This window comes from Poromitra crassiceps (assembly GCF_964638095.1).
Source record: "Poromitra crassiceps genome assembly, chromosome: 13".
NCBI classification, from domain to species: domain Eukaryota; kingdom Metazoa; phylum Chordata; class Actinopteri; order Beryciformes; family Melamphaidae; genus Poromitra; species Poromitra crassiceps.
The window spans coordinates 18,064,448-18,091,404 of NC_139644.1; the positions used below are offsets into that span (position 1 = coordinate 18,064,448).

General features: G+C 45.1%; 1 protein-coding gene across 1 annotated transcript in view; it reads right to left on the reverse strand.

Moving 5' to 3' along the window:
* The window catches only part of col5a3a (collagen, type V, alpha 3a), a 75,772-nt gene that overhangs the window by 23,068 nt on the left and 25,747 nt on the right, over window positions 1–26,957 (reverse strand). Inside the window, exons 7-41 of the mRNA XM_083649955.1 lie at window positions 26,626–26,745; window positions 26,417–26,533; window positions 26,266–26,319; window positions 26,111–26,152; window positions 24,644–24,706; window positions 20,134–20,208; window positions 19,825–19,908; window positions 19,588–19,644; window positions 19,230–19,283; window positions 19,043–19,096; window positions 18,759–18,812; window positions 17,795–17,848; window positions 16,303–16,356; window positions 15,642–15,686; window positions 14,094–14,147; window positions 13,498–13,542; window positions 13,217–13,270; window positions 12,808–12,852; window positions 12,262–12,315; window positions 10,406–10,450; window positions 9,354–9,407; window positions 7,877–7,921; window positions 7,636–7,689; window positions 7,392–7,499; window positions 4,920–4,973; window positions 4,533–4,586; window positions 3,937–3,981; window positions 3,704–3,757; window positions 2,718–2,762; window positions 1,978–2,031; window positions 1,798–1,851; window positions 1,445–1,498; window positions 1,208–1,315; window positions 740–829; window positions 517–570 (exon numbers count right to left, since the gene is read on the reverse strand). Of these exons, the coding sequence (XP_083506081.1) occupies window positions 517–570; window positions 740–829; window positions 1,208–1,315; window positions 1,445–1,498; window positions 1,798–1,851; window positions 1,978–2,031; window positions 2,718–2,762; window positions 3,704–3,757; window positions 3,937–3,981; window positions 4,533–4,586; window positions 4,920–4,973; window positions 7,392–7,499; window positions 7,636–7,689; window positions 7,877–7,921; window positions 9,354–9,407; window positions 10,406–10,450; window positions 12,262–12,315; window positions 12,808–12,852; window positions 13,217–13,270; window positions 13,498–13,542; window positions 14,094–14,147; window positions 15,642–15,686; window positions 16,303–16,356; window positions 17,795–17,848; window positions 18,759–18,812; window positions 19,043–19,096; window positions 19,230–19,283; window positions 19,588–19,644; window positions 19,825–19,908; window positions 20,134–20,208; window positions 24,644–24,706; window positions 26,111–26,152; window positions 26,266–26,319; window positions 26,417–26,533; window positions 26,626–26,745 (2,151 nt within the window). The remainder of the gene's footprint in view (window positions 1–516; window positions 571–739; window positions 830–1,207; window positions 1,316–1,444; window positions 1,499–1,797; window positions 1,852–1,977; window positions 2,032–2,717; window positions 2,763–3,703; window positions 3,758–3,936; window positions 3,982–4,532; window positions 4,587–4,919; window positions 4,974–7,391; window positions 7,500–7,635; window positions 7,690–7,876; window positions 7,922–9,353; window positions 9,408–10,405; window positions 10,451–12,261; window positions 12,316–12,807; window positions 12,853–13,216; window positions 13,271–13,497; window positions 13,543–14,093; window positions 14,148–15,641; window positions 15,687–16,302; window positions 16,357–17,794; window positions 17,849–18,758; window positions 18,813–19,042; window positions 19,097–19,229; window positions 19,284–19,587; window positions 19,645–19,824; window positions 19,909–20,133; window positions 20,209–24,643; window positions 24,707–26,110; window positions 26,153–26,265; window positions 26,320–26,416; window positions 26,534–26,625; window positions 26,746–26,957) is intronic.

Consider the following 26,957-nt stretch of genomic DNA (forward strand, 5'->3'; position numbering starts at 1 on the left):
TGGTAAATAAATACATCATGCAATAGAGTGCCGCAGGAATGAGTCCTCAAACCCGGAAGTGAGCATCGCCTGGATCCCTCGTCTGAGAGTCGATGGCGTTTTTGCATGGGGATTTTGGTTAGATGCCTGCAATAAGGTCTGCTGTGGTTAACACAAGTTTATGAAACTGAGACCTACTCAACAAGATAATCTTCACAAATGAACTCCATTTTTATGATTTTTGAAGCATTGCTGGCGATCGGGGTTTTTGGCGATCGCATTTACGCTTCAAAAATCATAACAGTGGTGTTCATTTGTGAAGATGATCTTGCTGAACACAAAGGTCTCAGACTTGTGTTAAACTTGTGTTAACCACAGACCTTACTTACAGTATTTCAGGCATCTAACCAAAATCCCCATACAAAAATCCCATTGACTTCCAGGCAGGGGGGAACCAGGCAGATGCTCACTTCCTGGTTGGCCTACAAAAACACGTCATCCCTGCGGCACTAGTCTATTCGACAAAATTAGACTTACAAGCGCTCCTGCAACACCGGTTGGGCCCTCACCTCCCTTCAGACCTGCGGGACCCTGGAGAGACACGGGAACAAGGAACATTCATCATAAGTGGATTTCCTTAGCGCGAAGACTCTTCTTGCTTCCCGGTCTCAATGCCGTATGCTAATGGAGGCTACGCATTTCAGAAGTGGACAGAGAGTGAAGGCGGGGAATGTGGGGACATAATGGAGCTTGGTGTTACCGTGCCGCCAGGGGTGCCTCTGCTCCCTCTGAAGCCTCGGTGCCCAGCGGGGCCACTCTTCCCTGGGACTCCCGACGGACCTGGGTCTCCCTAGAAGTCACACACACACACACACACACACACACACACACACACACACACACACACACACACACACAGAGAGAGAGAAACATGCACATACAATTAGAGATGAGGCAAGGAGCCAGCAGACAGCAGGCCCTTATGCAGTCATAAATCACAGCGACAGCCAGTCACACCAAGAGGGAACATCCATCTTTTATGAGCCGTAATACACTCAGCAGCGCTCTGTTATTTATTAGCAAATTAGGCGAGAGGATGAGACCCAGGAGATAAGATAACAGACCCAGGCACTGCTGAGAGAGTCCACGGCTCTTCTCTGATACAACACTAATTAGGCAACGCTGATAAAGTGATTATGATTCCGACGCTCTGATGAACGCCACGCACCTTGGTTCCCTCTTTTCCAGCAGCGCCGGGTAAACCCTGCTCCCCAGGTGGCCCCGGCGACCCCGGATGGCCTCTGTCTCCGGTGGGCCCCGTCTCACCCGATTTACCCTAAAACCCACCAAAGAACACAGCGCCGTCAACTACTCCCTATATTAGGTAACAACAAATGTGAAATACGTGCTGCCTGAAATAACCATAATTTATGAATCAACAAATATTATCGGCTGATAGTCTCACCTGTGGTCCAACAACGCCCGTGGGTCCGGGGGGGCCCGTCTTGCCTTGGAAGCCCTGAGGAATAGAATAAAACAAGACAATTGAACTTGTGACCCGCAGCTAAGAGTCGAGCTGTAGAGCCAGTAAGAAACACAGAGGCTGTTATCTGGGTACTACAGGCAAGTTTCTCTTTCTATTGAATTTGGCATTGGCCTCTCAGCGTGCACTCTGCCTGCTACTTCAATAATTCAACACTGAAGCCACAGCGCCTGACTGGTTTGCTTTGGTGATATATACAGTACAGGCCAAACAAGAGGCGCAAAGAAAAAAAGAGACTCTTTTATATAGCTCTATTGAGTTTAAATGCGACTCACTGGTTCCCCTCTCTGGCCCGGATGACCTGGTAATCCGTCTTTTCCAGCCGGGCCCTGGAAATGGAGGCATTTTCTCACATCAATGTAACAAAGACCAAAGGTGAGCATAAAATGCGGGATGTCTTAGAAATGAGTATGGTTATATTAGAGAGTGGACACCACACATTGTAACCCACTTACATTGGGCCCTTTAGGTCCTGTTTCGCCATTTCTGCCCTGTGGCCCTTGGGGGCCCTGGAAAGTAATAACACAGATTGTCAAAACTCAAACTCAAAAGTCACATTTTACAGTGCTTACTGTTCTCCAATACTATCTTAAGAGATTGTATCTGGGACGGCAATACATAGATATATTTGTAAGCTGTGCAGTCACTTCTATAATACACGTGTGTCCGTCCGTTTGTAGCATGAGACTAGGGGGGCGGGGCTAGAGATGAGGTAGGTAGAGGATTCGAGGGGTGGGTAGGGAGAGTGGCAGGTGGGAGGGAGGCAGCAAAGAAGGGAGCGGGGCTAGGGGCAAGTCGCCATATCTAGGGATAGGAAGGTTGGAGAGATTCTGGATTTGAGGGGTGGGAATGGCTAGGGGAATGTGGTTGGTGGTGGTGGTGGTGGGGGGCGCTACGGAAGAAGGGATGTAGCTAGGGATAGGAAGGTCGTAGAGAGGCAAGATTCATGAGGTGGGGGCAAGGAAGTGGGCGGGGCTAGGGAAAAGGGGCCTTTGCTAGGGATAGCAAGGTCGTAGAGGTCACCGTTTTTGTACAGACAAACACATATCAGAAATAATGTGATAGCTTTTCCACCAAGCTTACTGTACATTTTCTCTACAAAACTACACTACACCGCTTTACCTAAGCATACATTTTTAGAGTTATGCTCCTGTTTAGAAACTGCGCTGTGCTGGACATCAAACAAGATGTTTACCTGTTCTCCGGGGGATCCTGAAGGGCCATCGTGTCCAGCAGTGCCCTGACAGGTGGAGCAGGCAGCAGAGAACATTGAGGAATAAAAAACACCGCGTTAGTGTATCAGAAGAACCTATTCACCTTATGTAGCCACGCCCATTTGACCCGGTTGTGTGGTTGTGTCACGACTTCCGGCTAAAAAAAAGAAGAAGAAAAAGGCCGGCTGCTCCAATATCATCTAACTCTGAATTAACTAATAATTTAGCCAATTGTATGTAACATACAAAATAAAAGCAAACGGCAGTGTCTAAGAATGCGCTCGGAGGAGAGAAAACCATCTGAAGCTTTCTTTGTTGGAGTCCAGGTATGTTTTACAAGAAAGTGCTCGTCATTGTCGACGATAACGTTATCTGACCTGGCTAACAGTGGATACTCCGCTTGCTTGCTGTGTACCGAGCTCAAAGTAGTAGGCTACGTTCTTTGTTTTACCCCCTGCACTGTCCGCTACAAAAACAACTTTCTTCTTCTGACGTTCTCTTGTATTTCGCACCGTGACCAGCGGAAGTGTTAACACAACCCGGAAGAATTTGGCCCACCCCCGTGTATGAACATAAGGTGAATAGGCCGCTCATGGATTTGTAGTTTTCTCCTCGCAAAACAAATCTTTACTGTAGCTTTCCCAAGATGCTCTTTGAAGTAGAGAGTGTAAGCTGCAGCGTCCCCTGGCAGACAGAGGCTCCTCACCGCACCAGATGGCCTGTCATCCAGAACCACTTCCAACATGGCCGGTGTGCTCATCCATACTTTATGAGACAACCAGGTGTGTAGGTGTATGTGCGTTTGTGTGAGTCTGTATATAATATGTGTGTGTGTGTGTGTGTGTGTGTGTGTGTGTGTGTGTGTGTGTGTGTGTGTGTGTGTGTGTGTGTGTGTGTGTGTGTGTGTGTGTGTGTGTGTGTGTGTGTGTGTGTGTGTGTGTGTGTGTGTGCACTAGCTTAAGCTCACCTTGTCGCCGGGCTTTCCAGTGGGCCCTCTTGCGCCTCTCCCGCCCCGGGCTCCCTGTTGGAAAACAAACAAGAGGCTGATGAGCACATCCATAACTCATGTGGAGGGGGAAGATGGATGACAAGTGATGAGAGAGAACACTGCACATGATGATGTAACACTGTGCCAGCCTCCCACAGTGTGTGGGGACAGCTGAGAGACAGTACAGCTTTCCTACAGTCACAAATACTCACATTGGGACCTCTCTGGCCCCCAGGCCCCGCCTGACCAGCTGGACCCTGCAATGTAAAGGTTCACAGTTATTCATCACTCAATGATCACACTGTGCCTTGTGCTGTATAGAGGACAGCTTTCACTTCTTTTCTCTTCTCTTCCCCCCCTCCGGTTTTCCAATTGGACTTGGCCAATTCCCTCTGTTGTTTCCGGGTCATTGCTCCACCCCCTTTCTCGATCTGGGGAGAGTTGTAGGCCATGCACATGCTTCATCTGATACATGTGCAGTCACCAGCTGCTTCTTTTCACCTGACAGCGAGGGGTTTCGCTGGGCAGACATAGCACGGGGGGAGGATCACGCTATTCCCCCCGGTTCCCCTTCCCCCGCACAGGCGCCCCGACCGACTGACCAGACCACTAGTGCAGCGACCGGGACACATACCCTTAATCCGGCAGACATAGCCAATTGTGTCTGTATGGACACGGGGGGCTCGAACCTGTCACCCTTGTGCTGGTGGGCAGGGAATCTACCGCTGCACTACCCGGACGCCCATAGCTTTCACATTTTGAAGTAGTTGCAATATAATGTGGATGGAAATGTCAATTTGCTCCTCACCCTTCGTCCTTTCTCTCCTGAGACCCCGGCCGAGCCCGGGAAGCCAAGTGACCCCTGGAGACGGACACAGAGGTTAATCAGCCGCATAGCCTTCCATTCATCACGCATCAACCCCAATGTCTCATTAAGGCATAATTAACCACTGTATCGAATTAAAGTCAATCTAATCCATGAGCTCAACACAGCCTTAAATACACCATTCATCAACACTTAATGAATTGATGTCACTAATGAACTATTAATAAAATAGCCAGGCATTTATCATCCTTTGTTTTTAATCGGACAGGAAACGGCCCAGCCAAAGACACACATCTTCCTGTTGAAAGCTCAGATACGGGAGCCAGAGGACACATTAGCAGATCCTAATAGCTCATCAATGTTAATCACCTTAGGCCCCTGTCTTCCTGGGTATCCTGGCAACCCTGGTACACCAAGTTTACCCTACAGAGAGACAGGAAGAGGATGGTGAAGAAATGATGCATCATGTCAGCAGCAGGAGATCTCTAAAACAAATGAATACAGAGACAACAGACAGACAGGTGAAATGCATAAACATAGACTGTGGCTGCGTGGCAGTCTGTCCTTGGTATTACAGTGGGCTCCAACTAGAAGGTTCCATCAACAGCCAGTGTGTCAAGTGTCCTTGAGCAAGGCACTGAACCCCTATCTGGTCACTCATTGTAAGTCAGGGGTGCCCAATAGGTAGATTGTGATCTACCGGTAGATCTCGGGCCATCAATAAGTAGCTCACCAAAGAAATCCAAAATGTATTATTATTTTATGCATAAGCTAAATCCCACTCATGTATAGCTAACTCTGTCTACATAATTTAACACTATAACATTATTAAATAATGTACTGTTAAAATGTGCTATGTACTTGGGGGGGGACAAGCAGAAAAGAAGTAGCTCACGAGCACGACTAGTTTTATTTTTTGTAAGTAGCTCTCATCCTAAAAAGTTGGGCACCCCTGTTGTAAGTCATCTGCACCACAAACAACATTCATCTTAACAAGTCATTTAGCCTCATGTTCAGCCTTTGAATCATATTTTTAAGCAGTGCAGCCGCTTCTACAGTATATGTGACATGTGTGTCTGTCCGTCCATTAGAGCCGAGATGTGAGCAGCACGCCTAGGCCCCTCCCTCCGGCTTTACAAGGAAGTGAGAGAGCGAGGTCGACAGTGAATGGAGAGAGAGTGCGGCCGGTGAAACCATAGAGTGTAGGGGGAAACACACAGTGCCAGGGCTCAACCTTAATGGTCTGTGGCGGGCAAGTGGAATCTCTCATAGCAATTGTGATGGTGAGACTTTGGCACGCTATGGAGAGCTGCTCAAAGCTGCTGAAACACGCACGCACGCACACGCGCACACACACGCGCACACACACACACGCGCCTGGAATAAAATCGCTCCTTGCTTAGCCTCAACAGACGTCAGCTAGCTAGTGTGGGAAAGCTGCAGCTTATTTCACAACCTGGGTGAGATTTATTCTGAAACCAAGGGAACATCTCTGTGAGATACTGTAACTCCACTTGTTTCCAAACACAGTTTTTCACTGGGCTCAGGAATTTTCGAGACATGAGTGCCAATATCTTGAAAGTCAGAAAAGGGCAAATCTCTAATCACTACAATCAAGAAAATCCAACTTAATTCTACAAAATTGAAGTCAGTTGATTGAAGTGAAATGATCAAGCCCCATTTTTCCGCTTGCTTTAAGAAAATTGCAATTCAAGGCCTCCCTCAATAATAGACTATGGCTTGTTAACATGGAGATTTCTTGTTTGCCGTGTGAGTAATCAGCTAAATGCTTGTAAGAGCCTCAAATTGTGATACGCCCAGTAATGCAGTGGTTTTCAAACTTTCTTTCTGGGGACCCATCGTTTAGAACAAAGCGATTTTCTTGCAACCTAAAACTAATCTGACAAAATGAACCAGTCTTTAGCCTATACCTCACATTGCGAGGACTTGGCAAGGCTTTCGCAACATTTAGCTTTAGCTACCAATTTCATTTTAATCCTCCACCTTTGTGTCCCTACCCAGTCTTGTATTTGATTGATTGATTTAAGTGTCATGCACTCCACTGTGCCCAACCCTCTACAAGTCTACAAGACACACACAAAATACAACAACAAACCAGCGCTACAATGGTACATTTTAAAATAACACAAGTCGCAAAACAGATCATTACATCACTTTCTAAACAAAAAGTTCTGTCTTTGCTCCCATGCCTGACAAATAAAATTGGCTGTAAGAAAGGTTCCTTTTTTAAAGCACAACTCAAGTTTCTCATAGTCATCCGACTCAAAAAAATATCTGCATAAATAGAGGACATTTTCCTAAAGAGAACGTCCCTTGTGTCAAAATAAGCAGTACAATAGAAGAAAAAATGAATCTCGTTTTCGATTTCACGTAATTCACAAAATCAGAGTAAACAGAGTCTATCTTCTTCAGGGGTAGCATTAAACCTACCAGTCTGTAGTGCTAAGGGAAGGGTTCCAGAGTGAAACTGAGCACACAGAGATCGTTTTCGTCTGTTCAAATCAAACTTCACATAGGGTTCAACATAGTAACTGTCTTTTATGAGACGATAGGTCTTTAGTTTTGGTTTATACCATTAGTCAACAGACCATTTATCTTGATACAAAAGAAACATATTATTCATAGTCTCTCGGGTGTCACTAAATAACCTGTTATGAAAGATAAATGACAAATCGTTCAAGTAAAAGAGGGATTTAAATTAATTTGCCCAGGGATGTTTCTGGGCAACGTCCCAATTAAATATCTTTTTTAGTGAGTCTCTGGTCAGACATTCTCACCAGTCTATTCCAGATGTAATGTAGTCTCATATTAGGGTACTACCTTCTCGCCAAATATGCCGGAACCTCCACCATCTCCCAGGAGTCCTGACTGGCCCTTCGGCCCCTCCGGTCCATCCTCTCCACGGGAACCAAAAGTTCCATCGTCACCCTACAGACAGGAGCCAGAGCGGAAAGGAAATCACGATATTACCCCTGGTTAATATATGTCTTCTAGAGACTGAGTGAAAGATTGAGGGAGAGAAAATGCTTAGGAGGCCATTGTTGTAGTCCGAATGGACTCTCACCCTGTCTCCCTTGAGACCCATGTCGCCTTTGAACCCGGGGAAGCCATCTTCACCCTGTGATGCGGAGAGGAGCGGGTGATGAGTAGACTAATGGCAGAACATTATTATCACCATCTGCCAAGTGTCCAATCTGTCTATGCGACTGCGCCATTACTATGCAAATAAAAATGATCAGCAATGTGACAACAAGCCATAGAATAAATTGATGCTATTATTCGAGCATTATACCAGTTTCACTCACCTTCTCTCCTTTGCCCCCCTTTAGGCCTCTAACTCCTTCTGCTCCCTGTGAAAATGAGGCAAAAAGGTTCAATTCAGTGAGAATCCAACAGCACTGACAGGCATCCTCTCAAGAAACCCAAGTCTCTGGATATCGCAAAGAAATCACTGCTTGTCTCTATTTCACCAACTGCCTGAACCTAAACTGGGAATGATTTATGAGCGTGTATTGATTTACTCTTGACCTGACATTGCTCTGCTATTGAGCAGTGATTGACCTTACATGCATTTCATCATGCTAATGATTACCAACAAAATCAGGCTTTCCCCTCGAAGGCGTTGAGCCGGACTGCCAGGCAGGGGACTGCCAGGCAGGGGACTGCCAGGCAGGGGACCACCCGTGTGGAACATAGACTCACTTCTCAGTCTTTTAATCTGCTTAGTCTCGGCTCTCAGATAACTGGAGAGCTCCGCCTACCAATCGTCTGGGGATTCTTGGCAAAAATAGTAGCGGCGAGAACGGCCGCTAACAAACATACACCCTTTTGTCACGTTATCAGAGACAACGCTCTTCCCCCATTATCCTCCTCAGTGAAGCAAACTGGAGATACAGTGAATCACTCTGTAATATGGAGAGAGCTTTTTAAAACATTGAAAATGGATGTCCCGAGCAACGTTACATTATTTGATTTGGTTTAATCCCTTTACAAGCACAGGAGTTCTGCATGTCACCGCCCCTTCTGCATGAAGCTCCGCCCTAAAGGCTCTGGATTGATTCTGGAATGCATTTTTCTTTTCTATTTTTACTCTCAAATTGTTTTAGCAATGAAAGCTGGGAGAAAGTTCTCTACTAGTCTCTACTTGAGTGAGACTGAGAACTGAGTCTAGACGGAGATCTTTGGTCTGGGAGCTGAGACTATTGTGAAACACACAAAATATTCCCCAAAGTCAAAAATGAATTCAGCCACACACACACGCACACGCACACACACACACACACACACACACACACATACTGTACACACACACACACGCACACACACATGCACGTACGTACGCACACACACACACACACACACACACACACACACACACACACGCGCACACGCACACACACATGCACACACACACACACACACACACACACACACACACAAACACGCACGCACACACACACACGCACACACACACACACACACACACACACACACACACACACACACACACACACACACACACACACACACACACACACACACGGCTCAGCACTCAGCTGACACTGACATTTCCCCTGTCGGTCAAATGCTCCTCTCTCTGCTCTTAGCGGGCCCCGTGAGAAGAAGCAAGGTGTTTTCTCTCCACCTGTCACCTGTCAGTCATGGACTCTAACAGCTTTGTCCATCACAGGGGAGACAGACACAGAGATCGAGACGTCCGCCGGGATGAGGATACGAGAGGACATTACACCCGCCGTGATCACAATAGTGTTTATGTCTCACCTTGACCCCGCGAGTTCCTGGGTACCCGACAGGCCCCTGGGCGCCACCTAGACCCTGTGTGGGGAAAAAGACAGAACGACTCAGTATTCCTCAGTCTGAGCGAGCAGCAGGCTGTGAAAACTAGGGCTGGGTACCATCAGTACTTGATAACTTTAAGCCAAGGTATCGACCGAAATAACCCAGTATAATATAAGTGTACTGGTACTGGTATAGAGACACTGCATGTAATAGGCCACGCCCATCACGGGGGAAGAGCTCCGTTCATTTCCACACACCAGCGTCATTTTCCTTGAATTAAACATAGCTAAAAGCTGTTGTGTGGTGGGGCTGCGCAGAAAACAAATGTAAAAAATCGCCAGTTAAAGTTTTTTTGTACTCCTGAGCAAAACAAGGAAGCCATTGAGAATTGGCGAGAAGAATGTGGATCTAGCTGTCAAGAAGTAAGTTGGAGTGTTCATCTTCCGTATATACGATATTTTGGTGCAACATGCAACCATGCACGTGACATAGGAGAACGCCAGGATTGGACAGGAGTTTGTGTTTTCCCCCGTCTTGGGCGTGGTTTCTGAATGATGACGCGTTACGCAGTGTCTCTATTGGTACTGTATCTTTTTTTTTTTAATGATACACAGCGTTGACGTGAAAACACATTGCTCTGAGGAGATATGGATGAGCATTGTGTTGATTTAATTGGTCCTGTCTTATTGTGGCTAGGCTAAGCTAAGCGTTCTGAAACAGACAAAGCGGATGCTGATGCTGATGAGTGCATGCCGCTGACTGTAATGGGCTAATGCTCTTGTACAATGAGGATGATGACATCGTAGAAACACAATGATGATGATAATCAGGCGAGTGAGCATAATTGTCGCTTAATGTGAGTGTGTATGTGCACAATGACAACGGTCTGCATGAATGCTATCTGGGGATGGAGATGACTAGAAACAGGTTGATATGACACTTATAATAATTGAATATGACAAAAAGGGGCGTGATGTAACACATCATGTACACGGCGATACAAAGGCCTAAGCTGCTTAAGTGCAGTTACTCACTTGGAGGCCTTTCTCTCCTGCGGGGCCCTCTCTTCCTGGATGACCCTGGTGCACAGAACAGAGTTGATTGAGTTAGCACCGCTATACATGCATCGTTATCACATGACTCCTAGAGGGAAATATCCAAGTGCAAACAATGAAAAACGGGGGTGAAACCCGGCGGCATTGAGAATAAAGTGCTGCGAAAACGTTGTGTATCACAAAGCCTTGCGGGACAATACCAGCAGCATAAAGTAGATTCTGACTGCAATCTGAAATTGAGCCTTGGGGATCAGAGGGGACTCATTGTACGAAGATTTCTCATTCTTCTCTAAATGACATTATTGCACTGGACCACTTCCAGAAATGCCTCCTGTTTCCCCCTACTGGTCGACAAGAGGAGGTGCAGGCTGGCAAAGATAATCCTCTTGACTATTACTATTGATTATTAACTACTGGCTTTCTTTCATATGTGTGTGTGTGTGTGTGTGTGTGTGTGTGTGTGTGTGTGTGTGTGTGTGTGTGTGTGTGTGCGTGTGTGCGTGTGTACGTGTGTGTGCGTGTGTGCGTGTGTGTGTGTGTGTGTGCGTGTGTGTGTGTGTGTGTGTGTGTGTGTGTGTGTGTGTACCATACAGTATGTGCATGTGTGCACAGTGTGTACTACTGTATACAGTGTGTGAGTGAGTGAGAGAGACAGCTGAGCAGACATGTATATCAGTATGTGTATGTGAATGTCTCTATCTAGAGACAGTACATAAAATAGGCCACGCCCATGATGGGGGAAGTGACTGCACTGCTCTCCAGTCACTTTGTGTGACTGAATGGACATCGTTGTCATTACTGCCCAGATTAAACGTGCCTAAAAGCTGTTGTGTGGTGTCACAGCCATCAAACTGAAAAACCACAAATTGCTGTTTTATACTGTAGGCTCCTGAGCAAAACAAGGAGCGTTAAGAAGAAAAATGTGGATCCTGACCGTAAGGAGAGAGACGCTGACACTGACAGTGACTCATGATAGAAGACTGGAAGACTTTGGGACCCAGAGAGTAAATACACTTATTTATTGTATTGTATTTTGCCACTACTTACCAGTCATTATCTAGTTATATTCTTGTAAGCTCTGTGTTAAAATATATTTAAAAACTACTAAGCTAACATTACTGAGGCAATTCCTCTCTATAAAACAGATGAGTTGTGTTCATGTGTGGATCTCAGGATAGTTTGCTCTGTATTGACTGCCAGTCCATGGTGCAAAACTAATGAGAAGCCTCACTGACTTGTTAGCTAGCATATATGATAGTTAACTTAGCAACAATCCACTTTAACAACCAATGTCACGTCAGCGTTGCTCAAATGTAGTCTATAAAGCATAGCTATATTTCAGATTTTTTAAATATTACAGTAAGTGAAATTATCCATGTTCGATTTATTATCTTACCTGGTGATTAAATTGAGAAGGTCTAGTGGTAAATCCTGAAGTATTTCAATTCAGGCCACTATGTGGGATAATTTATCCGGCTTTATTGGAGTAATGAAAGAAGACATTTATGGAGGCCAATTAAGTTCATTTTTTAATGTACATTTGACTCTGTTGGAGGCAGTGTGCTGAAAGAATTCTTCGACAGACCTGTCTACTCGAAAACAGGAAAAACCTTGTCAGGCTGTCCATATAGTCTCGGCTCCCCAGACAATTGGAGATCTCCGCCTACCAATCATCGGGGAACTCTTTGTCAAAAATAGTAGTTTCAACAGCAGGGAGCTTGTAACACGGAGAGAACTCTCAAACTCTCAGATTGTTTCCACACAGTTTGGACAAAGAAAGCTGGGAGAAGGTTCACGTACTGTATGTATGTGTATGTAAAAAAGTGTGTACTTACAGGAGGGCCGTCAATGCCTGATAGTCCCTGCAGGCCAGTACTGCCCTGGGGACCCTGCGTTGGACAGAAAGAGGCATCAATGCTGGGCGCTCACAGAATAACGGCTCCTCTCATCCCTGAGAGCTACAGTATTGACTGTGCCTACACTGAACATATTCATGACCGTGTTCACTTTTTATTTCCTCTATCAGTCTAGCCTCACGATGCAGACCGGTCCAATCCGTCCCCCCGGTGCCTGCTATGTTCCTGTGTGTGTTTCTTGGCTATTGATTTCCTGTCTCGGCCCCCCCGGCTCATCTGAACGGGAGCCAGAGGCGGCTGGGTCGCGCTGTGCTGTGCTGTGCTGTGCTGTGCTGTGCTGTGCTGTGCTGTGCTGTGCTGTGCTGCGCTGCGCTGTGCTGTGCTGTGCTGTGCTGTGCTGTGCCGTGCTGTGCTGTGCTGTGCTGTGCTGCTCGGCCAGCCAGGCCTTCCCCGGGGGGATGCGATGACAGGGGTCACGGGGTCGCGGCTTTAATTCTGAAATGAGGTGAGAGACGCGCTGCCTACCTTCTCTCCTGGTAATCCGATGGGACCCTGAGGACCGTGCAAACCCTGGGGTGGACCAGAACAAAAGATCCATCAGGTTAAGTATCACAGAGCTGGAGAACAGGCTTAACGGAGCCTGCTGTGTGTATACCTACGTACGGCAGGTAATGTAGAATCGATGTGTGTATAATGTGTTTGTGTGGGTGTGGGGTTTGAGGGAACGCTGACATATTGGATTAACTGTAGTATGATAGATGGCATGTATATGATATGGTATGCAGAGCCCTTTGAGCCATGCCAGTGATAACGGGCTGCATAAATAAATAAACTTGACTTGACTCTGCTTCAAAAGATTGAGAGAGAGAGAGAGAGAGAGAGAGAGTGTGTACCCTATGGATTATGTCTCATATTTGTTGTGTCAGTAGCGTACCTGCATTCCTGGATTTCCTTGCTGACCCGCGGGCCCGATCTCTCCCGGTGGCCCCTGGGAAAAGCAAAGCACACACTGTCACACACACTCTGCACTCTCATCATGTCACATGACCCTGGTCATACACCCCTCACCCCACGACTGGCAAACAGGTTCGTCATCCACTCTAATTTCACATGTCATTATTCCTTATTATGTTGCCCACACATTTTCCTTATCAGTGTTATGTAACGGTAGTCATGGTAATGAGATAATGGAATAATGAAGGTAACAGGACTGACCAGGTTGCCCTTTGACCCTTGAACTCCATCAATTCCACCAATGCCCTGAGAGGAAGGCACACACATACACACACACAAGAAAACACCAATTAATACTGAATTTCTAATGCAGAAATCTGCTGAAATGTCAGAATATGGCTAAAAAAGAGAAATTGGCAGACATGTTTATCATCGCAGGCATGTAAACCATCCCATAGACTAGAGCAGTGGGTCTCAACGTGGGGTCCGCGGACCACCAGGGTGGGTTCGTTCCAGGGGGGTCCCCAGCAAACTGATGAATTGTTAAACTCCATCATTATTTTATTTACAAGAAGTTAGCACAGTTAGAGAATGTAGATTGACTGTTTTGATCACAGTTTCTCTGTTATCTCTCTACACTACCTTTCTGGACAAAAAACATATCAAACAATAGAAATGGTCTCATATTTGGGTCAGAGAGACAGGATCTCATCAAATAGCATGGCTCTAATGTGGACTAAATGAGAGGTCATCGATATGAAAGGGGTTGAGAATCACTGGACCAGAGAGCCTTTTATAGAGCTGAATAGACTGAATGGCACTCGTCCTGTAATGGGGACGGTGTCGAGTGGACTTACCGCTTGGCCAGGTGGGCCAGGTGAACCCCTCGGCCCGACAAGCCCCCGCGTCCCCTGGAGACAAAACACAGCCAACAGTCAACAGCTCACCTGCATTCATGATGAGGAGGAGCGAGCGTGGAATACTCAAAAAGCAACAAATCAGAGAATTTTTTATGTCTTTGTGTGTGATAGCCAGCGAGCCTGTGCTAGCCTGTGCTTGTGTGAGAGTGTGTTTGTGTGTTCTGTGTTTGTCAGCCTCCCTCTTTGTAGGCTGGCCAAGCCACCTGTTCCAAACACACATCTGTGATCTCCTGGGAAGTGATTGATATGGAAATATAATCATTCAGGCCAGGATTTTATCTCAAGCCTCGTCGTCTCTCTCTCTCTCCGCTCTCTCCATCTCTCTTATCTCTTTCGCCACCAACCAAATTTCTATCTGACATTCGTCTTTCTCCCTCCTTCACTCCCTCCCTCCCTCCCTCCCTCCCTCCCTCCCTCCCTCCCTCTCTCATCAAAACAGCCAACTCCTCTCCTTGCCTGTGTCTTTGTGGCTTAACACAGCCCTCCTAACGTGTCTTATACAGCACTCTATTTCTCCCTGCACTGGGTGATCCATTTAGAAGGACAGAGCCTCACTGACAGTTTCATCCTCACCTGCTGGGAGACAGATAGAATGTGAGTCACTCTCACCACAGACAAACACAAGATAGAGAGATTCTTCCAAGGTGCTTTCAGACCCATGTGGTCTATCAGAGATCCAGAGGAAAGCTCCAGTAACAATCTGCAAGATCCAATTTGGATGCGCTAACATGCTTTGGAAGTGCATATCTTTACATTGTAGCGACACAATTTATTTTTCTCTATTTCTATATCCGGTGAACATTGTAGAGGTATAGGAAGGTATACTGGAGGTATAGGTTCCGCATGGGACCTAGGAAGTGAATTTCCCCATTCATTTTTCCCATTGACGTTCCGCAAAATCCTTTTTGCTTGTTTTGGTCTGAGTCAAACGTAGGAGGATTTTATGAAACGTCAATAGAGAAATGAATGGGGAAATTCACTTCCTAGGGCCCATGCAGAACCCGGAAGAGGGTGTGACTTAGGCACTCTACTGCACTGATGAGATCTGATTGCCCTCTTACCAGACAATTCCTGTGTTTTTGGTGTGTGTTTTTTGTACATATACATGTTTTAAGTATGTGCAAGTGCACTCGAATTGAGCACTTCTGTAAGTACTTCTACAAGTTTTAGGCTCCAACTTTTGTTGCAGAAAAAATCCAGTGATTTAAAATCCTCACGGGTTTGCCAGATGAATCTCTTGTTTCTGTGAAGCTGCACGTTTCCACCAAAGAGGCTTTGCCATCGATACCTTCCTGAGAACACAACATGTACTGTAGAGCTACACTGTACTATGGTGTGTGTGTGTGTGTGTGTGTGTGTGTGTGTGTGTGTGCGTGCGTGCGTGCGTGCGTGCGTGCGTGCGTGCGTGTGCGTGTGTGTGAGACAGTGAGAGAGAGAGACAGAGAGCAAGAGAGAGAGAGAGAGAGAGATGTGGTTGTTACTCACAGCTTCGCCCGGCTGCCCTCTTGGCCCCACTGGTCCATCTGAACCCTGAAATAAATACAGATTCAACACACTAACAGCACACACTAAACACACTAACTAACAGCACACGCTCTCCTGCAGCTCTCCAAGTCAACCTCAGGCATGGAGACATTTTGATCTCCACAGATGTAATCTATGAAAATAGCTCGTTAAAGAAAATAAACTGCTTGACAGATACAGCTCAATTATCCTCCAGCAAAGAGCCTGCTCTCGCCCCCCGCCTGCCTGTTTGGATTGATACCATCTTGAGGGAGCATCTATCAAATATCTTTCCCATTTCCAAGTCTTTGTCACTGATGTATTTGCACAGCTTTCAGACCTTCTGCATTGCTGAATTAAGTCAGGCCAGCATCAAGAGCAGGATTAACAATTCAGCCGTTTACGACTGCATTTCAGTATAACCTGCTTTCATCTGTGGCACTTTACCGTCTAATGGTTGCAGAGTAGATCCATTGATAAGGATTGGATTTCTCTTGCAACCTTTCTTCGTGGAAACATGAACCACGGCTGCAGAGCAGCTGTCACTGCAGGCATTTGTAAGGTGGCTGTGGTTATTCAGCTGGGATGTACACTACATAGTACCCATATTACAGGTTCATTTTGGAAGGCGTTGCACACTCACCCTTTCTCCTGACTCTCCACCAGGCCCGTGAGGACCAGGCTTCCCTCTGTCCCCCTAGGAGAAAAAGCATGAGACAACATAAGCCTACAGATCATTTAGTAAAGGCTGTCCTGTTTACAGCAGACAAGCTTATAGCAGCCGTGCACCATCATCAAATAAATCATAACAATCATCATCTGTCTATAAAGGCGGGACTATCTGCATGTGTGTGTGTGTGTCCTTCACATATCTTAAAGGAACACACAGTGACATCACTGGTCCACACTTTAACACTCAATAACTGTAAAATTAAATGACAGACTTCAAAACCGTTTACAGTTTTCTGATATACTACTGATGTTCTAATGATACAAAGCTGGTTGAAAATGGGCAGAGTGTTCCTTTAAGAACCGTTCGTCTGATCGAGTCCCAACTCAGTGGGTGCCCTGCTGGCGACCCTGGGGAGTGCAGTGCCGAATTTCGTGCGATTGTGCACACATTTGCATAAATCTACTATATAAAGGCGGGACAGAAGACGGGTTTGCGTCGAAAGTCAAAACCGTCGTAACTGAGCATGCTCGGAACACGGGCTTGTGCCCAAGTCCAAACCGGTCCAATCGGGCACAAATGAGCGTGCTCAGAACATTATTCTTCTGTGGTTTTTATGGCAGTTGGCATCCTTTAAGTTGCATTACCGCCTCCTTCTGGATTTATCCACTGTTCCCCTACTCTATTACCTTCTGGACCATTCACTCTCCTGGAGGGAATGGACCATTCTCAGATCCTCCTCACTTCTCCTCAGAACATTCTTCTTATTCTAATGGCTTTCCGGCAGACTGGGTGGATGCCTTGCGGCACATTGCTGCCTCTCACAGTTGGATGGTCTCACTCTAGATAGACCTGGTTCTTCTTCTTCTTTCAAGTTTCTGGTGATTCTCACACCTCAATCTTGGTTGTTGCGCCTCGTCTCATGGTCGTTCGCTCCTCATCCCTCCTGAGCAACGCGCCTTCACCTTCATGAAGGGGTCCTCTGTTAATAGAGATTTCAGCCCAGGGGTGGAAGCCATCGTCTTGTTCTCAACTATACCACACTCTATCCGAATCCCTCAGAACATTCTTCTTCTTCTGTGGTGTTTTATGGCAGTTGGCATTATGTTGCATTACTGCCTCCTTCTGGATTTTTCCATCTACTGTTTCCCTGCATTCTGTCCCTGTGTCACTCCCTCTCCTCCAAACCGAAATCTCCCCCTCAGAATATTCTGAGATTGCTGTCATAGACAAGGTGATTTGTGACATCATCATAGACAAGGTGATTTGTGTGATCATCAGTGATGTCATAAATCCTTCCCTGCAAAGTAGGACCGCCAGAGTTTGTGTAAGCGCACTCACTGAGTAAAAGTCCAACACAGCGAGTGTGTAAATGGGCACTGCACTAGCTATCATCATATGCAAATTCACATCTTGCCATGTTACTGTCTGAAGAGGTAAATAAACACATCCTTCTCAAACTCACTCGGTGCCCCTTGTTTCCAGGGAGACCTGGCAGGCCGTCAAAGCCCCTGTCACCCTGAGAAGAGATAGAGAAGAAAGTGCATTAGGCACAGAAACGCACGCGCACGCACACACACACACACACACACACACACACACACACACACACACACACACACACACACGCACGCACATATACACACACACACACACACACACAAGCACACACAAGCACACACACACACACACACACACACACACACACAAACACACACACACACAAACACACACGCACATATTCACACACGGTAATGTGTAAACATTGGCAGAATTGTGAGGAGCCTCTCCCATCCGCCGTCAGGGAGAGGGAGTTCTCCGATTGGCTGCAGGTCTCCTAAAAGGCAGCTTGGACAGATAAAGGCTCTGCTGTTCTGTCAGCATCAGGGGACGCTGATGTATTTACTAAGCTCTTCCTGCAGCTGTTGGCTATTGAGTCGCCTCGTTGTCAATACATGTAATAAGCTGCGGGCTGCTCGATAGCTAAACGCTGACACTTGCAAGTGAAGACTGTTGGCCATCGCACAACTTCCTGTGTGATATTGCTGCGGGGAAGCAGACAGGAAGCTGAATTCAAGGAGTCTCAACCACACATCAGCAATGCGACCAAACAGCCGTGAATTCAGTCCAAAGACATGCTGTGTTTGTGTAGTATCGCAATGTATGATGTATGTAACCTGTGTTGTAGTATACTGTGATGATGCTACTGTGTGTAAAAAGCCCTATGAGACATGCGTGTGCGATAAGGGGCTATAAACTGAACTGATTCTGAACGCACACATTAGCACAGACTAATATACCAACATGCAGCGAGGCAGTGAATATTTCGCTGGCACACACAAACTAATTGGACGTCTTTTTTGGTGCAGTTCAATTAAATGAGATTATCACTACTGCAATGCAGTGCACGGAGATCTCGGGGAGCTTACCTTGGAGCCCGTTTCACCTGGAGCTCCGCGACCTCCATCTGCTCCGGCCCGCCCCTGGGACACCACACTCATCAAGTTAAAAACACTGACTCTGCTTTACACAGGGCATCTACACACACACACACACACACACACACACACACACACACACACACACACACACACACACACACACACACACACACACACACACTCTATATGCTACACACACACTGCCAATGTAGAAACCTTTGTGAAATCCTAGATATAGAATATGTCCAACCACGATCCTCAAGATGTCTCACCCTCTTGCCTGCCCTTCCATTCTGTCCTGCAGGGCCTGGTAATCCACGTGACCCCTGTTAGAGAGAGAGGGGGTACAAAAAGGATGCCAAGGGGACAACAGAAAATCAATGGAGTGACAAAGACTTTAAAGAGTGGTATGATGGCAGCTGATAACAGTAGTGAGGTGAAAATAATATCTGGTCTTACAGAGGGGCCGCTCTCTCCACTGTCCCCTTTGAACCCCGTGGGGCCAGTAAGACCCTGCAACACAAAGACGAGAGGTCAACCAAGCAAATTCAACAGCGAGGAAACAAGTCTCAAAATGGCTTCAGAGCAAATCATGTTCATCCTTGCAACTCATTTCTTACATAAATGCCGAGAGCAGATTTAACAGTGGAGATTTGAATATAGCGAGCGTGCGTAGGCTACTGATCAGGTCGTGAGGAGCGGGAGAAGGCAGAGTTTGTGCTTGCTAGATAGATACAGTGTGAAGGGGAAGGTTTAAAGCTTGCAGCAACACTTGAAGTGCGATCCAAAATTGTCGAAGGTCAGAGGAGCGTCTTACCAGCGGGCCGGATCGCCCTGTCAGACCCAACGGACCTGGAGGTCCCTTCAATGACAGCTGGAAGAGGGAAAAAGTGGATCGTGAGTGTATACTGAAGAAGAAGCCGTTGACTTTCAATATGCAATGAATACATTATAGAAGATGATACCAGTAGCTACAGTAGCCACATCCTCTGATCGGCCATCATCCTACACAGCGTTGGGACAACACCATAGTATGAGCTTGTGTGAAGAGTACCTTGGTCTGTTGCAGGATAGCTTGTGCTTGGGCCTCCTGGGCAGAGACCACAGGCCCCTTCTGGGCATCGCCCCCAAACTGGAACTGGAGGCAGTGGAAATGAAAAGGAGGAGTCAGTTCACACTGCAGGATTCCCCGTGGCTCAGCACATTTAAATGAAAGTCCAATCACACAGCTCCCCCTTGTGGAGCTGCTACTGCACCACACTGGGACACAACGCAAAACAGCTGCAAAGATGATAGGGGAAGGAAGGGGTGTGTCTGTGTGTGTGTGCGTGCGTGCGTGCGTGAGTGTGTTTTAAATCCGTACTGGTAACATCAACATGGTGCCTGGAGGACCTGGAATCCCATCAGCCCCAGCTAGACCAACACGTCCTGGGGGACCCTGAGAAAAAAGAACAGGGTAGAGGGTAAGCATAAGCTACATATTGTGTGCATGAGTAAGTGTGTGTGTGTGTGTGTCTGTGTGTGTGTGTGTGTGTGTGTGTGTGTGTGTGTGTGTGTGTGTGTGTGTGTGTGTGTGTGTGTGTGAGTGTGTGTGTGTAGGTGTGTGTGTGTGTGTGTGTGTGTGTGTGTGTGTGTGTGTGTGTGTGTGTGTGTGTGTGTGTGTGTGTGTGTGTGTGTGTGTGTGTGTGTATGAGAGAGAGAGAGAGAGAGAGAGAGAAAGAGAGAGTCTAAACAGAGAGAAAAACATCCCTGTAATCCAAACACTGTAAAAACAAACAACCTTTGCACTGTTTCCACAGGGCATGTCACTTCCACTCTACCTTGTCTTCTGGTTACGCACTGCAAAAAATATCCACCAAGTCAGATTTCTCACAATATTTGTCCTCTTCCCCATACAAATCGACTTTTGATTGGATTTGAATTATGATTTTATTGTTACATACTAGGGGAGTGATCTGCCATTTTCGGCCTTGTTTCAAGCATTTGACACTTGTTTCTAGAACTGACGGTGCTCTGGAAACAGGTGGAATTATCTCTTATCTGTTTTACGAAAAAGTAGTTGTGATAAGCCTGAACACATGACTAAATGAATTGTTAAGATGGACACTGTAATGTCCCCATAAGCATTAAAGACATGAGCTCATTCCTACAGTATGTGCCAATCACTGGTGAAGCAAACATCTGTCTAACAGTCTCATGCTGCTGCAGCAAGTTCAAAGGCACAACTGTCAGCACAAAGCCTATTTCTCAATGTACCACACATAAAACTGGCTATATATATATATATATATATATATATATATATATATATATATATATATATATATATAAAAACTGCATAAAAAATAGATGTCTCCAGAAAAATGACAAAAGAGTGAGACAAACACGAGGGTCTCAGGTTCAAGCCCCCGTGTTACCTCCGGCTTAGTCGAGCGTCCGTACAGGCACATTTGAGCTCATGTATATATACTGTACAGTGTATATATATATATATACACACACATATATATATATATATATATATATATATATATATATATATATATATACCCGTATATATATATACACACACAACCCAACCCGTATTTTTTTCTGTATCTTTCTCCCATTTTCACCCCAGTTGTACTCTGGGGAGAGTCGTAGACTAGCACATGCTTCCTCCAATACATGTGCAGTTGCCAGCCACTTCTTTTCATTTGACAGCGAGGATTATGCTATTTGCTAGTCTCCCCAGTTCCCCTCCCCCCGCACAGGCGCCGTGACCGACCCGAGGAGGCACTACTGCAGTGACCAGGACACATACCCTTAATCCGGCTTCCCACCCGCAGACAGGGCCAAATGTGCCTGTATGGACGGCCGACCAAGCCGGAGGTAACACGGGGGCTTGAACCTGAGACCCTTGTGTTTGTCTCACTCTTTTGTCATTTTTCTGGAGAAATCTATTTTTTTATGCAGTCCCTAAAGAAAATCTTTATTGGTAGATATATTTCCATTCCGTTCATTTTCCTCCTCAGTTGTTGATATCAGAATCAGGCCCCAAATACTTCCATTGGTCTGTACTGTTCCATTGGTCCCCTACTGTACTGTACTGTACTGTATTGACTGTACTGTACTGTATTGTATTGTACTGTATTGTATTGTATTGTACTGTACTGTATTGACTGTACTGTGCTGTGCTGTATTGTACTGTATTGTACTGTATTGTATTGTATTGTATTGTACTGTATTGACTGTACTGTACTGTGCTGTACTGTACTGTATTGTACTGTATTGTATTGTATTGTACTGTACTGTACTGTATTGTATTGTACTGTGCTGTATTGTACTGTATTGTACTGTACTGTACTGTACTGTATTGACTGTACTGTACTGTATTGTATTGACTGTACTGTACTGTGCTGTATTGTACTGTACTGTGCTGTATTGTACTGTACTGTACTGTGCTGTATTGTACTGTATTGTATTGTATTGTACTGTACTGTACTATATTGTATTGTACTGTGCTGTATTGTATTGTACTGTACTGTACTGTATTGTACTGTACTGTACTGTATTGTATTGTACTGTATTGTACTGTACTGTATTGTATTGTACTGTACTGTACTGTATAGTATTGTATTGTACTGTACTGTACTGTACTGTACTGTACTGTATTGTACTGTACTGTATTGTATTGTACTGTACTGTACTGTATAGTATTGTACTGTACTGTACTATATTGTATTGTACTGTGCTGTATTGTATTGTACTGTACTGTACTGTATTGTACTGTACTGTACTGTACTATATTGTATTGTACTGTGCTGTATTGTATTGTATTGTACTGTACTGTACTGTACTGTATTGTACTGTACTGTACTGTACTGTACTGTATTGTATTGTACTGTACTGTACTGTATAGTATTGTATTGTACTGTGCTGTATTGTATTGTACTGTATTGTATTGTACTGTACTGTATTGTATTGTACTGTGCTGTATTGTATTGTATTGTACTGTATTGTATTGTATTGTACTGTACTGTACTGTACTGTACTGTACTGTACTGTACTGTACTGTATTGTACTGTATTGTACTGTACTGTACTGTATTGTACTGTATTGTATTGTATTGTACTGTATTGTACTGTATTGTACTGTACTGTACTGTACTGTATTGTACTGTATTGTACTGTATTGTATTGTACTGTATTGTACTGTACTGTACTGTACTGTATTGTACTGTACTGTATTGTACTGTATTGTATTGTATTGTACTGTATTGTACTGTATTGTACTGTACTGTATTGTACTGTATTGTACTGTATTGTACTGTATTGTACTGTACTGTATTGTACTGTATTGTACTGTATTGTACTGTATTGTACTGTACTGTATTGTACTGTATTGTACTGTATTGTACTGTACTGTATTGTACTGTATTGTACTGTATTGTACTGTATTGTACTGTACTGTTGTACTGTATTGTACTGTATTGTACTGTATTGTACTGTATTGTACTGTATTGTACTGTACTGTACTGTATTGTACTGTATTGTATTGTATTGTACTGTATTGTACTGTACTGTACTGTACTGTATTGTACTGTATTGTACTGTATTGTACTGTATTGTATTGTACTGTACTGTATTGTACTGTATTGTACTGTATTGTACTGTACTGTACTGTATTGTACTGTATTGTATTGTACTGTACTGTACTGTATTGTATTGTACTGTATTGTACTGTACTGTACTGTACTGTACTGTATTGTATTGTACTGTATTGTACTGTACTGTACTGTATTGTACTGTATTGTATTGTACTGTACTGTACTGTATTGTATTGTACTGTATTGTACTGTACTGTACTGTACTGTATTGTACTGTATTGTATTGTACTGTATTGTACTGTATTGTACTGTATTGTATTGTATTGTACTGTATTGTATTGTATTGTACTGTATTGTACTGTACTGTACTGTACTGTATTGTATTGTACTGTATTGTACTGTGCTGTATTGTATTGTACTGTATTGTACTGTACTGCACTGTACTGTACTGTACTGTACTGTATTGTATTGTATTGTACTGTATTGTACTGTACTGTATTGTACTGTACTGTACTGTACTGTATTGTACTGTACTGTACTGTATTGTACTGTACTGTATTGTATTGTATTGTACTGTATTGTACTGTACTGTATTGTACTGTACTGTATTGTATTGTACTGTACTGTACTGTATAGTATTGTATTGTAGTTTTGTTTCTGTGTGGGTTGAACCTCAGCTGTTAATAGCTATTGACTTGCTGGAGAGCTTGTACAGTGAATGCATTTGATGTGTTTCGAAGCAGTGGAGCACTACAAGGTAATAAACTGCCATCAACATCTTTGCGGAGCAACATCATAAAAACCATCCACAACATGGAAAATGACTGAGCATCTGTCAGAGTCTCTGTGTGTGTGTGTGTGTGTGTGTGTGTGAGAGAGAGAGAGAGAGAGAGAGAGAGAGAGAGAGAGAGAGAGAGAGAGAGAGAGAGAGAGAGAGAAAGTTATTCCACGGCGGCGAAGCGACAAATGCAAACAACGGCACAAACACACTCACTCACACAGGGAGAAGTAATATAATTAGGTGAAACATCATCCTGAGTCATCCTCTGTCCCTGAAGCCTCCAGAGTTCAGTCCAGTGAGCCAGGCCAGGTCAGTGTGTTTCCTCTGTCCCTGAAGCCTCCAGAGTTCAGTCCAGTGAGCCAGGCCAGGTCAGTGTGTTTCCTCTGTCCCTGAAGCCTCCAGAGTTCAGTCCAGTGAGCCAGGCCAGGTCAGTGTGTTTCCATGGACCCATTTCAATCTGAGGTCACGGCCATTATAAATCCAGTTGCTAAGGAGGACACTCACCAATTCCCCGGTGTCTCCCCTGGGTCCAGGAGGGCCCGACGGTCCAGGTGGGCCAGACAGGCCCTGTGGAGGAAACACACACAGTCAGCACTCAGAAGCATTAATGAACACTACTGCATGTAGCATAAAGTCACTATAAATTTAAAGAATATATTTTTTTATTTTCTCTGTGTAGTTTTATAATAGGCCTTTTTCCACAGCAGCCATTTTGTGTCTTAAAGGCAGGAAGTAGCACAGGTGCACCAACACATAATTAAGATTTCAAACTTCCAGTCCATTTAGGTGTTCTGGTGCTGGGGCCGTAATTAGAGAGTTGGTTGCACCTGTGTTTACCCTGCCTTTTAGACACAAAATGGTGGCTGTGAAAAAGTCCCATTTCTATTCATTTTAATTCCTGGAAAACAGTGTATTAGAAGGCGTCAATCTGTCCCTCCCGTCATATAAAACCTGCAACTTGACTTCTTTCAAAGTGACATGAGTGGCAACACGGTACAGCACAGTGGTGCATTTGTGGAAATCTGGAATTTGTGAAAGCTCAAGATCACATGCCAAGCATTTTTGAACCTTTGAACCCTCCTGAACAGTCCCTCCCCTCGTTATGTCCTGCCTCAACATCCTGCTTCCGCTAGAAACATGTCACATGACTGCATGTGTTAGGTGTTATGTATTAGGGCTTATACTGTATGACACAGACACTGTATGACCAGCTCAGTGGCCTTGTGGTCTGAGTGTCCGCCCTGAGACTGGGATGTCGTGAGTTCGATCCCCGGCCGAGTCATACCAAAGACTATAAAAATGGGACCCATTTGCCTCCCTGCTTGGCACTCAGCATCAAAGGGTTGGAATTGGGGGGTTAAATCACCATGTGATTCCCGAGCGCGGCGCACGCTGCCGCTCACCGCTCCCCCAGGGGATGGGTCAAATGCGGAGAACAAATTTCACACATTTTGTGACAATCAGTGGGACTTTACCTTTACCTTACAGTGGTGTCACGGTTCAGTACGTTTGCAATACAGCAAAAAAGTCGAAATGCCATAGAAATTTCCTTGATTAAATTTGTATTTATTTATTTTACTTATTTATTATTTCCACAGTCTAGTTTAAACTTTTGTTTCAATTCGCGGCAATTCTTTTTAACAGCTTTCGTCTTTTTCCTCTCACTTTTAGACCATGATATTCTTGTAGAAGACTTGCACTGTTCAACAATTCATTATAATTTTTTCGGTTTGAAATGCGTATCGAACCTAAAGCCTCGTACCTAACGACGCAATATGAAAACACACACGCACGCACGCACACATGCGCACACACACAAATATCGGGAATATACAATACAATATGTATAAGTAATGTATATTTTCTTTTCCCTTCTCGAGATTGCAAATTGAAATTGTTGAAAAAATTCAAATTACAGAAGCAATACACCATCAAAAGTGACTTTAATGAGGTCGAGATCATTAGGCGTACCTGTGGTCCTTGCAGGCCTGGGGGTCCTTCTCCTAACGTACCCTGGGGATCAGCACAGATACAATGAGATACACAGATGCACACTAGCAGAGCATCAACTCATTCCCACTTTAAGAAATAAAGGCTGTATTCATTACATGTCGCCAAGAGCTCACCGGTTCAATAATCGCCGGCTCTCCCTTCTGCCCTTTCTCTGCTTTGAGGCTCGCCTAAGGAGGGAAGAATAGCTTTGCATTGTTAGCAATCACACAATAACGCAACAGAAGATGCGCGAGTTCACTGAGATCAGAGGGCCGAGTGGTTTACCTCGCCATCCCACGTCTGCGCTCCCTCCCGCTCTGCAAAGCCGTAAGCGTCCGCGTAGACCTCGTACTCTTCGTACTCCGGCTCCGTCTCGTTCTTGTAGTCGTCGTACTCAAGAACCTGTCGATGGATGTAAAGCTACATCAGCAACAGCTCAATGGACTCAAAGCTGCTGAGGTGAAGACACCACCTGCATTCACACAGTAACCTACCTCATATTCGGTAACATTGGGGCCCACTGTTACCGTGGAAACAGAGAGGTCGCCGTAGATGTCGCTCAGGAAGTCATGGGCGTACTCCTCCACCACTGGTTTCTTCACCGGTTTGTCCTCCTGCACGCCAACACACGGGCTCACATCAGTCACGTCAAGACTCAACCAGAAGACGCCGAGCGCCTCCCATCAAGGCCCACATCGTACCGCGTGATATGAATGAATGTTAGCCAAACAGGTGCATGTTATTGTAATGTGTAGGTTATACATGATACAGGTTGTCAGGTGTGCAGTTAATCATAATGGCGGAGTGTAATTAGCTGATATGACCA